The sequence below is a fragment of the Polyodon spathula genome, chromosome 5, assembly GCF_017654505.1.
Source record: "Polyodon spathula isolate WHYD16114869_AA chromosome 5, ASM1765450v1, whole genome shotgun sequence".
Lineage (NCBI taxonomy): Eukaryota > Metazoa > Chordata > Actinopteri > Acipenseriformes > Polyodontidae > Polyodon > Polyodon spathula.
The window spans coordinates 47,346,892-47,361,041 of record NC_054538.1 but is presented as its reverse complement, the minus strand read 5'-3'; the positions used below and the strand labels follow the sequence as shown (position 1 = coordinate 47,361,041).

The window sequence follows — 14,150 nt, the reverse complement described above, 5'->3', positions numbered from 1 at the left end:
GAACCTTGCAGCAAAACTGTGACCGTGTCCCCGATAGTGGGGAATGTGCCTAGGGCTGTTACTTGGGCTCCTGTAGTATAAAGCAGAGACTCTGCTGTTCTGGAGGCTGAGGGTGCAGACGCTGGGTTGCTTCAGGAGGAGCGCACCAATTCCAGGAAGTCCTGACATAGAGGGAGGGCATGCTGTGGGTGCCCTTTCTGCTGACTGAAGTGGTTCCCCTTTCCCTCTTGTCTGCTAGCCAGGAAACGTCCTTGGCTGCAGCTGCACACTGCATTAGGGCCCAGAACTTCCCTCTGCGACACGTGTGGCAAGGGCATTAAGGAACCTCCCATTGTGGTCTGCTCGATGGAGGTGGCTGGGTCCGAGACGTCTAATCTGGACGCCAACAAGGACAGCTTGTCTGGGCTAGGGGGTCTAGGCAGATGGGATGGGGAACAAGATTGTGAGGGCTGGGGCTGCCCAGTGGTAGGGGGCAGCCTGCCCTGAGATTTCAATAGGGTCTCCAGCTTGGTCTGCTGAGACCTTACAGTCTCTGCCAGCTCCACGAAGCACCTTTGAGGTGACTGTGATGGTGAACTTCTGCGCCTACGTGGAGAAGGGGAGCATTGCCTGGCGGAGACCACCTGTCCCTTGGGGAAGGAGCGGTGCCTGCGCAGCGACTGCCTGTCCCCTGGTGAGCATCCCCTTGAGTGGTACCACCTCGGCGGTGACCATCTCGCCTCCATTAAGAGGTGTGTGTGTCTCAGTACCGGTGGTGGGGGAGGGGAGGTTGACCCAGATGCGTGAGAGCTCCCAGGTCACTTGAGTGGTACCACAGGGGGGGTACCACAGGGGCGGTCCTGGATGACCTCTGCGAAGACTCTTGGACCACCGGTCTCATTCTCCCATGGCTCGAGGAGAGAGACTCTGCTGGGGATAGGGCTGCTCTCATCGCTTAGTTCTCCTCAAGAACTTCCAACATGGAGAGCAGTCCAGCTCACCTGCCAGTGCTTTGGCCGCGTGTTCTGGCCCTAGGCATCTGGCGCAGGACCGGTGCTCATCCTGCCTTGTAGCTTCGCTGCACATTGGTCACACTGGTGGAACCCAGTGGAGGACACAAATGATTGGACCGACATGGTTTTCCAGGTGAACTACTGCGCTCGGTGCCGATAGTAGTGCGGTCGGTGCCAGGCTGTAGACGCTTTAGAGTGATTCACTGGTGCCGAATTGCCGGGATCGGCATTGAGACGAGCGCTGTCAGTGCCGAGTCAGTCGGCGCCGAGGTCGGTGCCGATGTGTAGTGCGTTCGGTGCCGCGTTGTAGACGGCCCCGAAGTTATTCACCGGTGCCGAATCAGTCGGTGCCAGGATCGGCGTCGAAAATAGCGGGGTCGGTGCCGAGAGGTCGGTGCCGAGTCAATCGGTGCCGACGTGTAGCGCGGTCGGTGCCAGGCTGTAGACAGCCTTGAAGAGGTTCACGGTGCAGAATCAATCAGTGCCAGGAACGGCGCTGAGAAAAGCGATGCCAAACAGTCAGTGCCGAGTGGACCTGTTCCAAGGTTGGTGCCGACGGTAGGCGTGGTCGGTACAGGGCTGTAGGTGGCGCCAAAGATGTTTACACCAGTGCCGAGTCAATCGGGACCGGGTAGGAGCTGTTTTCTCAACCTCACGATCGGCGCGAAAAACAGCGGTGAATGCCGGGGTAGCAGCCGATTCAGTCGTTGTGGTAAATATACAGTATAATCGTTAGTCTTGAAAAACTACTCACTTCTAAATCTTTTGTAGTCATTTTTGTATTACTTTAGTATAAATACATGTTAATTTGGATTCATATGTTGTTTTTTTCTGACTTTATGTGAACGAAAAGACACAAATTCGCCTGTTTTTTCATTGGAAATAGTGATATTTTGAAATTTACCTGTCCTGGTCACAAAAGCAAAGTTTGCGGGGAATAATAGCCATTCTCTATACTTTTGAGGCATAAGCAATTAGGAAATAATACTTACTACCCAGGAACAAAAATTGTGTTACATAGTGTTGTTACACATGTGGAGTTTGTAAAAAAAAAAAAAAAATTTCTTCACTTACCTAAGAAAATTGGAATACTGCAGTAGTTTAAACAAAATACATTGATAATAATTAGGCTATCCTTGCAGTCGCGGGTCTGTGCTAGTTTTGTTTTGAGACATCGGCCGTGTTCTTATAGCACAGATTTCCTCAGTTCTGCACAGTTCTGCACAGAATCTCGGAGGTGCGCTGTAGACGTCACTCAACACCCACAGAAATCTGTGCAGATTCTGCATAGCCCAGCGCAGCTTTGAAATGTTACTGCGGGAGGCTGGCTGCGGCTGTGAACCAAAGGGACGATGCAATGATCACGAGTGACCTGCTAATCGTAATGCAAATAACCACTAAAACTACTACTGCCACCTTGTTAGCGGAGGCGAGCTACATTTTATTATTATGCAATGAAGATGTAACAGCCTTATCAACGCTATATTAAATAAATAAATAATTTAAAAAAAAAAAAAAAAACACACACACACATTATGTACTAAATCAGTGATAAGTGATGTATAATTTACAATAAAGTTAATGTTTGCCTATTACATTAAACTGACTGTTGATAATCCAGACAAATATAGCACATTGAAAATGTGTGCAACACTGCAAGGTTTGGAGAAGGCGTTTCTCTGAAAGCTGCGTGTGACGTCATAAAGGCAGCAGCCAAGAGCAGCCGGCACAGCAAGCTCTGGGTAACAGAACGCAGCAATTGAAACGTGTATTCCGTGTCGTTGGCCTTTTCCTTCAAAACCATTATCAAAAAGATACACAAAAAGATCTTCCTCACACACTTTGCTAAGGCTGCAAGTACCATCACTTGATCTAGAAGAAGCATGTTTGCAGTTGAAAAATGCGTTAACCAGTGTATAAGAACATAAGAAAGTTTACAAACGAGAGGAGGCCATTCGGCCCATCTTGCTCATTTGGTTGTTAGTAGCTTATTGATCCCAAAATCTCATCAAGCAGCTTCTTGAAGGATCCCAGGGTGTCAGCTTCAACAACATTACTGGGGAGTTTATTCCAGACCCTCATGATTCTCTCTGTAAAAAAGTTTTTCTATTTCTATTTTCTGTTCTGAATGCCCCTTTGTCTAATCTCCATTTGTGACCCCTGGTCCTTGTTTCTTTTTTCAGGTCGAAAAAGTCCCTTGGGTCGACATTGTCAATACCTTTTAGAATTTTGAATGCTTGAATTAGGTCGCCACGTAGTCTTCTTTGTTCAAGACTGAACAGATTCAATTCTTTTAGCCTGTCTGCATATGACATTCCTTTTAAGCCCGGATTAATTCTGGTCGCTCTTCTTTGCACTCTTTCTAGAGCAGCAATATCTTTTTTATAGTGAGGTGACCAGAACTGAACACAATATTCAAGATAAGCGCATTGTACAGTTTTAACATTACTTCCCTTGATTTAAATTCAACACTTTTCATAATGTATCTGAGCACCCTGTTAGCCTTTTTTATAGCTTCCCCACATTTTCTAGTCAACAAAAACTCCTAGGTCTTTTTCATAGATTCCTTCTCCAATTTCAGTATCTCCCAAATGATATTTATAATGCACATTTTTATTTCCTGCGTGCAGTACCTTACACTTTTCTCTATTAAATGTCATTTGCCATGTGTCTGCCCAGTTCTGAATCTTGTCTAGATCATTTTGAATGACCTTTGCTGCTACAGCAGTGTTTGCCACTCCTCCTATTTTTGTGTCGTCTGCAAATTTAACAAGTTTGCTTACTAACCAGAATCTAAATCATTAATGTAGATTAGGAATAGCAGAGGACCTAATACTGATCCCTGTGGTACTCCACTGGTTACCACGCTCCATTCTGAGGTTTCTCCTCTAATCAGTACTTTCTGTTTTCTACATGTTAACCACTCCCTAATCCATGTACATGTGTTTCCTTGAATCCCTACTGTGTTCAGTTTGAGAATTAATCTTTTGTGTGGGACTTTGTCAAAAGCTTTCTGGAAATCTAAATAAACCATGGCATATGCTTTGCAATTATCATTTATCGATGTTGCATCCTCAAAAAAATCAAGCAAGTTAGTTAGACACGATCTCCCTTTCCTAAAACCATGTTGACTGTCTCCCAGCACCCTGCTACCATATAGGTACTTTTCCATTTTGGATCTTATTATAGTTTCCATAAGTTTGCATATAGTAGAAGTCAGGCTTACTGGTCTGTAGTTACCTGGTTCAGTTTTGTTTCCCTTTTTGTGGATCGGTATTACGTTTGCAATTTTCCAGTCTGTCGGTACCACCCCTGTGTCAAGAGACTGCTGCATGATCTTGGTTAGCGGTTTGTAAATAACTTCTTTCATTTCTTTGAGTACTACTGGGAGGATCTCATCCGGCCCAGGGGATTTGTTTATTTTAAGAGCTCCTAGTCCCTTTAACACTTCTGCCTCAGTTATGCTAAAGTTATTTAAAACTGGATAGGAACTGGATGACATGTGGGGCATGTTGTCAGTATCTTCCTTTGTAAAAACTTGTGAAAAGTAATCATTTAATATATTTGCTATTTTTTTTTTCTTCATCTACGATTTTGCCATTTGTATCTCTTAAACATTTAATCTCCTCTTTGAATGTTCTCTTGCTGTTGTAATATTGGAAAAACATTTTGGAATTGGTTTTAGCTCCCTTAGCAATGTTCATTTCTATTTCTCTCTTGGCCTTTCTAACTTCCTTTTTGACTTGCGTTTGCAGTTCTGTGTACTCTTTCTGTGTACTTTCTTTTTGGTCCTTTTTTAATGCTCTGTAAAGTGCCTTTTTTCGCTGAATATTTTTTTTAATTGATCTATTAAACCATTTTGGCCATTTAGTTTTACATTTAGATTTGTCTACTTTAGGGATGTAATTGTTTTGCGCCTCTAGTACTACATTTTTTGAAGAACAACCATCCTTTTTCTGTGGGTGTTTTCTCTATTTTACTCCAATCTACTTCTGTTAGACTCTGTTTCATACCTTCATAGTTTGCTTTTCTAAAATTGTAAACCTTAGCTTTAGTCATTACTTTTGGGGTTTTAAAAAACACTTCAAATGAGACCATGTTGTGGTCTGAGTTTGCCAGTGGTTCTCTGACCTCTGTTTTAGTTATTCTGTCTTTGTTATTTGAAAAGACTAAATCAAGGCATGCCTCCCCTCTAGTCGGTGCCTTGACAAATTGTGTTAGGAAGCAGTCATTTGTCATTTCCACCATTTCTATTTCATCCTTCGTGCTACCCACCGGGTTTTCCCATTTTATATGGGGGAATTTGAAATCCCCCATTAGTATGGCTTCTCCTTTGCTACACGCATTTCTAATGTCATTGTATAACAGATTATTGTGCTCACCGTCTGAATCTGGCGGTCTATAGCATGCTCCTATTATTATGCCCTTTGAATTTTTGTCCGTTATTCTGACCCATATTGATTCGGCTTTATTTTCTTTGTCCAGGTTTAACACCTGGGCTTCAAGACTGTTTCTTATGTATAGCGCTACCCCTCCTCCTCTTCTGTCCTGCCTGTCTTTCCTATACAGTGTATACCCACAAATATTATATTCGTCCCCATCACTCTCAGACAACCACGTTTCTGTAACACCTATCACATCATAGTTACTTGTTAGTGCAGTAGCTTCAAGTTCTAGAATTTTGTTTCTGATACTTCTAGCATTTAGATAAACACATTTAATGGTTGTCTTACCTGAGTTGTTGTTCTTGTTTTGATGCGGTCTCCCTTCTGTTTTTTTGTTGATTTCTCCCCCCTTCCTTTCTAGTTTAAATGCTTCTGAACCTGCTCGAGGATCTTTTCTCCAAGTAGACTGGTTCCCTTGTTATTTAAGTGCAGTCCATCCCGTCTATACAGATAGTCCTCGTTGTAGAATGTGGTCCAATGATCAAGATAGGTGAAGCCTTCCCGTGTGCACCACGTCTTCAGCCATTCGTTTTGATTAATTATTTCCAGCTGTCCATATGGTCCTTTGCAAGGTGCGGGTAGTATACCAGAAAATACCACAGTTTTGGTTTTCTCTTTTAATTTCCTTCCTAGCTCTCTGAATTTGTTTTGCAGGGATTTTGGTCTGTCTCTTCCAATGTTGTTTGTACCGATGTGGACGACTACTACCGGGTTGTCTCCTGTTCGTTCTAGGAGCCTGTCCACGTTCTCAGTGATGTGCTTGACCGAGGCTCCCGGAAGGCAGCACACTGTTGTAGTAAGGGGGTCCAAACTGCGAACTGAACTTGCTGTGTTTCTCAATATGGAGTCCCCAACAATCATGACCTCCCTTCTTTTTGCTGTCTGGTCACCACTGTCAATGGGGTCCTGGATGTTGTTCCTTTCATTCTCTTGTTGTTGGTTCAGCTCATCACAATTCTGAAGTGACTCAAATCTGTTGGTTGTTTTGATTTCTGGTGGTTGTGTTTGACGAAGTTTCTTTTTTTCCCTGCTTCTGCCTACCTGAACCCAGCTGTTCTGACCTTCTATCTCCCTGGTGGCTTTCAGTCTGTTAGGGGTGATGCAGACTTCCATGAATTGTGGGTGTGCCAGTTCCTCAAGATCTTGTTGCTGTCTCACTTCTTCCAGCTCCATTTCTAGCATACTTACTAGTTTATGCAAATCCTGGATCGCGCAGCACTTTAAGCACACTTGGTTTAGCTCTGCTGGGTTTTCTCGGATTTCCCACATCAAGCAGGTGTCACAGATTACTGGCTTGAAGACCATGTTGAGGTTTTTTTTTTGAAGTTTAGTTTCTTCTGCAGCCGTCAACCTGCTTTCAAACTGCTTCTAAACTGCTCTGTACTTTTCCACGCCTGTACTTCTCCCACTCGCTGTCGCTTCCACTCGCTGTCGCTGGGAAGACTGCCTTGTTTAACTGCGTTGTTCTGCTGTGCTGTTGGCTCCTCCCCTCGCCCGTGTCTCAGAACGGTGCTGAATTTGAATCAGCTGCTCCGAGTTTCAGCTTGTTTGTTATCAGAAAAACACACACGGCTGTTTGACTTTGAGCTGCTGCTGTGTTTCCCCAATGTCCTGTGTTTTCTGATTAAAGCAATTAAAGATGCAATTTCTCCATACTGCTTCTAAACTGCTCTGTACTTTTCCATGCCTGTACTTCTCCCACTCGCTTCTCCCACTTTCTGTGTTGAATGTTGCGTGTAGTGTGTTAGTGTTGGTGTATTGTAATTGGTACACGGGATATAATGTGCGTTATGTGCACAAGTGTTTAAAAATGTATATTTGTATTTAGGCACAAGGATGGCACAGCACTTCACGTGCAGGTAAAAATGTAATTGCACAGGGAATTGCACTTCAATTAATTCACGTGCAGTTGTACCGAGACTCCAATTGAATGATTGTATAGCAATAGAGTCTCGGTACAGCTGCATAAAGGCAGAATGTTTTCACTCACTCAGGGTTGTGTGTTCGGTGAGTGGAGAACGGGTGTGGAGAGGAGAGAATTTAAAACGAGAACTAAACAAAGTCAATATCTAACCCTTGTTTTGACTCACCATGTTTGTCTGTTAGTCCACGGGGATGTCCGTTTTGTTTCTCTATTTATTTTGACGTCAAGTGCCGAGCCCTGTTTTCTGTACAACTGCTTTATTTTGTAATAATAATAAACCGTGCAGCAGCGCATTCATTCATCATTTGATCTCGCAGTACTGTGTTTCTTCTGGTCTGACGTAGTGGTATAGCTGTCTTTGTCACATGGCTGTACAATCCTAATAATATTATTAATCACATTAGTACAATCTTGTGTAACTAGAGCTGTGGTTGGTCAGGGAGGCATTAATATTAATATACACTAATAGCACTGTCTGCTGGCACAATTTTGCTTTACCGTTCTGTAGTGGAAAGAAAACCATGTCACAATCAAAATAATGTAAAGGATTATGTAGTACATGAATATCTCTGCAAACCTATTCAGAATTTAAGAAATATGTAATGTTTTTTCACATGGGACTAAGTTTGGCATTTATTAAATGGGAATCAGAGTTATAGTGCAAATTATAATATTTATGTGTATTGTAAATGGTCTTTTTGCCTTGCTGAAACAGCTATTAAGTGGCTAAAGTTTTTCCAATATGGCTGAAAAATATTAAGTTACTTTAGCCACAGTGGCTGACTAAATTAAAGTCTTAGAGGGAACATAGTTATGGTATAATAATAAAAATTTGCAATAGTGTTGCTTGTTACAGAGCTGTTATCAGGGGCGCACCCAGGATCTAGTCTCATCTGTCAACATGTGCTAATAAAGTTCAGTGACGTTCAAGCTTGTCTCCGTGTCGCATACATTACATGTACCAAACTAAAGACCATGCTGTCACAACCAACCCATTGATGTGTATTGAGAGCTGAAACAAGTATTTTAGCAAACCAATTTCTTACATAAAGGAATAATCTGGTATTAATAATGGTCTGATTATAGCGTGATTTTTCCAGGTAGCAACGTAACAGCCCGTTACAGCGCTGGCGCGAACCCTGGTTAGTGGTGCAGATGTACAGTGGTCCCTCTTTATTTTGTATCTGACTTACACATCCAAACACATAAAATATTGAAAGCAGCAAATTAGTGAAGGGATATAGGATTTTTTCTGTCAAAATTGACTTACCCGGGCTCCCGAATGGTGCATCCAGTAAAGGCGCTCCACGTGGAGTGCAGGATGTGCCCTATAGCCTGGGGATCGCAAGTTTGAGTCCAGGCTATGTCACAGCCGACCGTGACCGGGAGTTCCAAGGGGGTGGTGCAAAATTGGCCGAGCGAGGGATTAGGTCGGCAGGGGAATCCACAGCTCACAGCACATCAGCGACCCCTGTGGCCGATAGGGCACATGTGGTTCTGCAGTGGAGCTGCCAGATCTGTGTTGTCCTCCGGAGCTATAGGTCTGGTGGCCTCGCTGTGGATCCGCAGTGCGAAAAATGACGGATTGGTAGGAGTACGTTTCAGAGGACACATGTTCCAGCCTCCATTTCCCAAGTTGGCGGGGGGGTTGAGAGTGGTGAGCCGAGGATACAGATAATAATTGGGCACACTAAATTTAGGAGAAAACCAGGAAAAAAAAATTGGAGACAACTAAATTTAAAAAAGGAAAAAAAAAATGAATTAACCAAATTATAGGGAGCACTATATTTATTTTTTTGGTTGCTCTTTCTCTCCCCAGGTGGTGGAGGACACTTCTGTGATCCTGAGGGAGTACGGATTCCGCTTTGTCCGCCGAGGCCACATCTTTGTAAAAGGCAAAGGAGAGCTGCTGACTTTCTTCCTTAAGGGAAGGGAGAAGCAGGGTTCCTTCATCAACGGCTCCTCCATCACCCTGCCGCACCAAGTGGTGGATAGCTCGTGATGAGGCTGAGCCAGTACCACACAGCTCTGCACCACACTGGATACTGAGCCGCGCCAAAGAATCAGACAGAGACCAAGACTGACTCCTGCAACCAGACCATAGATATGAAAAAACATTTTATAAATCCTCTTTAAAACTAATGAATACATTCATTATAAAAAAAGAACTTGGTTAAGTTATATCCTTGACACTTGACAAAGGGATAATCTGCCTATTCCACACCTGCTTCTAGAGATTAAAGAGCTTTTTGGAGAATGTCCTCTTTCAAACTTCCTGCTGTATGCAGAGGTTATCCCACTACCCTGGAACTCAGTACAGAAATAGAAATAACAAATCAACCATTTATCTTTGTCAGCGCCTTTGAACTACCTTAAGTGTCAGTTAACATCAAGCAAGAAAGCAGTTGGAAAAAATTGACATTTTTTGCACAAGCTTGCATTACTGACTTAAAATGGGATTGTTTAACTGCAGGGCTACCTGATCCAGCAGGGCTAGCTCTCAACTCATTCAAGCGGGATGTTATTTGTTGTATACGTTTTCTTGCAGTTTATTCCTCAATCCCAGATGGACGTGTAATATTTTGTTCTTCACAACCAAACTCGCTCCATGCCTCTTTGACGAGCCACATTTTTTCTATCCATATTGTGTATGCTCTTATGCAAGTAGTAAACAGTTGATAAAAAGATATATACTGTACTGATTTAGATCTTAAAACATTCTACTGTACACAAGCATCACATGTTGTTTTGAACCAGAACAATCACAAATTTTGATCAGTCCAGGAACTTTAGGTTTAAGTAAATTAGTTCTGAATTATGTCGTCTTTAATAATAAATTGAACAGAATATGATGCCACTCTGCGCTGGTCTGTGTGCACTGCTGCTTCTGCTCCCCTTTATATTCTATTATACATACAATATATTAATATATTAATATATATTTAAAAAGGAACAAGAAAAGTTTTATTAAAAGTTGAGATTTAACTATCCTGATTGGTTTGTTTTTCTTATAATATCTCATTTGGTTTACAGATAAATCCACTCCTCTAATGATCAATCCCATAGATCAGTACAGTGGTAATCTGGATTGTTAGTGCAGTAATAATTTCACAAGAAACATAGCGCCATATTTGCAAAGCTTTATTCCAGTTTAAGCCACACTGCTGGAAAATGATTAAAACTTGAAACATTAAATGAGCTGGGATATATATTCAAACAAACACTGCAATGTATTTTGTGGCAAAAATGTCCATATTAATTTCTATAAAAGTGCCTTTGAAAGAGGTATGGTAGTAGGTGCCAGGCGTGCTGGTTTGAGTGTGTCAAGAACTGCAATGTTGCTGGGTCTTTCACGCTCAACAGTTTCCCGTGTGTATCAAGGATGGTCCACCACCCAAAGGACATCCAGCCAACGGCAGGCCAGTGGTCAAAAATGGCTCATTGATGAAAGTGGCCAAAGGAGGCTGACACAAGTTGTGCAGAGCAACAGACGGGCTACAGTTAGTCAACTGACAGTCTAGTACAACATTGGTGCTGAAAGACCAATAAAAAATGTACACCTCGTCGTACCTTGACACGAATGAGGGATGGCAGGCGACGACCTAACAGAGTTCCACTTTTTTCAGCAAAACACAAGATACTGCAGTTGCAGTAAGCTAAGGAACGAAAAGGATTGGAAAAACATTGCCTGGTCTAATGAATCCCGGTTCCTGCTGTTTCATGCTGATGGGAAGGTTATGGAGAAAACCACATGAGCACATGCATCCATCATGCCGCGTGTCAACATTGCAGGCTGGTGGTAGTGTGATGTGGTGTGGGGTGTGTTTTCATGGCACATATTGGGCCCCTTGATAAAAGTGGAGCAATGTTTGAATGCCACAGGATATCTGAACATCTTTGCCAATCAGCTTCTTCATAGCAGCAGTGTATCCCTCTGCTAATGGATTTTTTCAGCAGGATAATGTCCCATGCCACAAGGCTAGGATTGTCCAGGAATGGTTCCACAAACATGACAGTGAATTCAGCTTACTGCAGTGGCCTGCCAAGTCACCAGATCTCAATCCAATTGAGCATCTGTGGGATGAGATGGAACAAGCTATTCGGAGTAGAGATCCACTACCAGTTAACTTGACACAACTGTGGGAAGTATTGGAGTCAACATGGGCCAGCATCCCTGTGGAACGCTTTTGACATCTTGTAGAATACATGCCCCGACGAATTGAGGCTGTTCTGAGGGCAAAATGGGGTACAACTCAATATTAGGAAGGTGTTCCTAATTGTTTGTACACTCAGTGTATATTGTAATTAGTATTCAGATTTGCTACTTCCCTTTAATTGGATACATTTAAGGACTGTGTGAACTGGTTCTGCTGGTAGAGGGAGCAGTGTTGTTCCCACCTCTTCTCCACAGGGACTGGCTCTTCACCTGTGTTTTGGACACACACAAAAACACACACAATCAGCAAAAGTAGTGCCAACATTTATTTTCTATGTATTACAGAGTTTAGGTGTAAACATTACCCATAAAGGGGAATGAAATCTTAATATATTTATACCACCAATATACATTTAAATCATTAAATTGTTGAAGACACTAGTTGAAATGTTTATCCACTTGATTTAGGGGTTCACCATTTACTGCACTGAGCATTTAACAGTACTGTGGAATTACCCTGGTTTGTATAAACCACCTGTAACGGGATTTGCTACAAGCCTACACAATAGACGTACATACAGGAACCCTACGTGACATCACCAGCAATGGTAGCTCACATGGGGCATACGGCCCACAGTACAAAAGGCAAAATGAACATACTACAAAAACTATCAAATAAAAGGTGCTGTGAAGACGGCTCCTGCTACTCTGCTAACAACTGGAGATCCTGCTTCCACATCTGTCTGCTATGCTGGGTGGAATCTACTATCCCTGAAACTAACTTCCTGTCCCTCGAGCTGTTCACCCAACTCCAGCCTCAAAATGCACACGATAGTTGGTTCATTGCAGCTTAATTCCCAATACAAAACCTCGACCACCCCCCAACCTTGGAATATACACACAATCGCCGTTAGAGGTGATCGCCTCGTTTATTGATACTGACAACAATCAAAACTATCTAGAATTTTTTTTATGAAAAGAACAAAACAGGCACTGTGTCACATTCTTTACATGACTGTCAAAATATATCATAAAGGGATCTCAGTAAGTAAATGAATGTGAACAAGTTCATATAGGTTCTGCTCTGTCAACTCCACAGGGGTGAGCGGGGGGATGTTGATGTGCTGGCTGATCATATCCGCAGGTACTACTCTGCCAGATCTAGTGGAGCAGGAGCATGCTATAGACCGCCAGATTGAGATGGCGAACAAAATAATATGTTATACAGTGACATTAGAAATGCGTGTAGCAAAGGAGAAGCCATACTAATAGGGGATTTAAACTTCCCCCATATAAAATGGGAAAACCCGGTGGGTAGCATAACAGACAAAATTGAAATGACAGCTTCCTAACGCAATTTGTCAAGGCACCAACTAGAGGGGAGGCATGTCTTGATTTAATCCAAATAATGAAGACAGAATAACTAAAACAGGTTGGAGAACCACTAGGAAACTCAGACCACAACATGGTCTCATTTGAAGTGCTTTTTAAAACCCCCAAACTAATGACTAAAGCTAAGGTTTACAATTTTAGAACGGCAAAATATGAAGGTAGGAAACAGAGACTAACAGAAGTAGATTGGAATAAAGTAGAGAAAACATCCACAGAAAAAGGATGGCTGTTTTTTTTTTTAAATGTAGTACTAAGGCGCATTACATCCCAAAAGTAGACAAATCTAAATCTAAAACTAAATTGCCAAAATGGTTTAATAGATCAATTTAAAAAAATATTCAGCGAAAAAAGGCACTTTACAGAGCGATTAAAAGGGACCAAAACAAAGTACACAGAAAGAGTACACGGAACTGCAAACACAAGTCAAAAAGGAAGTTAGAAAGGCCAAGAGAGAAATAGAAATGAACATTGCTAAGGGGGCTAAAACCAATTCCAAAATGTTTTTCCAATATTACAACAGCAAGAGAACATTCCAAGAGGAGGTTAAATGTCTAAATGTCTAAAAAAAATAGCAAATATATTAACTGATTACTTTTCACAAGTTTTTACAAAGGAGGATACCAACAGCATGCTCCAGTTTTAAATAACTTTAGCATAACCAAGGCAGAAGTGTTGAAGGGACTATGAGTTCTAAAATAAACAAATCCTCTGGGCCGGATGAGATCCTCCCAATCAAAGAAATGAAAGAAGTTATTTACAAACCGCTACCAAGCTCATGCAACAGTGACACAGGGGTTGTACCGACAGACTGGAAAATAGCAAATGTAATACATATCCACAAAAGGGAAACAAAACTGAACCAGGTAACTACAGACCAGTAAGCCTGACTTCTATTATATGCAAACTTATGGAAACTATAATGGAAAATTACCTATATGGTAACAGTATCCTGGGAGACAGTCAACATGGTTTTAGGAAAGGAAGATCATGTCTAACTAACCTGCTTGATTTTTTTGAGGATGCAACTTCGGTAATGGATAATTGCAAAGCATATGACATGGTTTATTTAGATTTCCAGAAAGCTTTTGACAAAGTCCTGCATAAAAGATTAATTCTCAAATGGAATGCAGTAGGGATTCAAGGAAACACATGTACATGGATTAGGGAGTGCTTAACATGTAGAAAACAGAAAGTACTGATTAGAGGAGAAACCTCAGAATGGAGCGTGGTAACCAGTGGAG

General features: G+C 42.2%; 1 protein-coding gene across 2 annotated transcripts in view; it reads left to right on the top strand.

Moving 5' to 3' along the window:
* The window catches only part of adcy3a (adenylate cyclase 3a), a 245,893-nt gene extending 235,180 nt beyond the window's left edge, over positions 1–10,713 (top strand). For both annotated transcript variants that reach the window (XM_041250672.1, XM_041250671.1), the window contains exon 20: positions 9,181–10,713. In XM_041250672.1, coding sequence (XP_041106606.1) covers positions 9,181–9,363 — 183 coding nt within the window. In that variant the 3' untranslated portion in view covers positions 9,364–10,713. The remainder of the gene's footprint in view (positions 1–9,180) is intronic.
* The last annotated feature ends 3,437 nt before the right edge of the window (positions 10,714–14,150 follow it).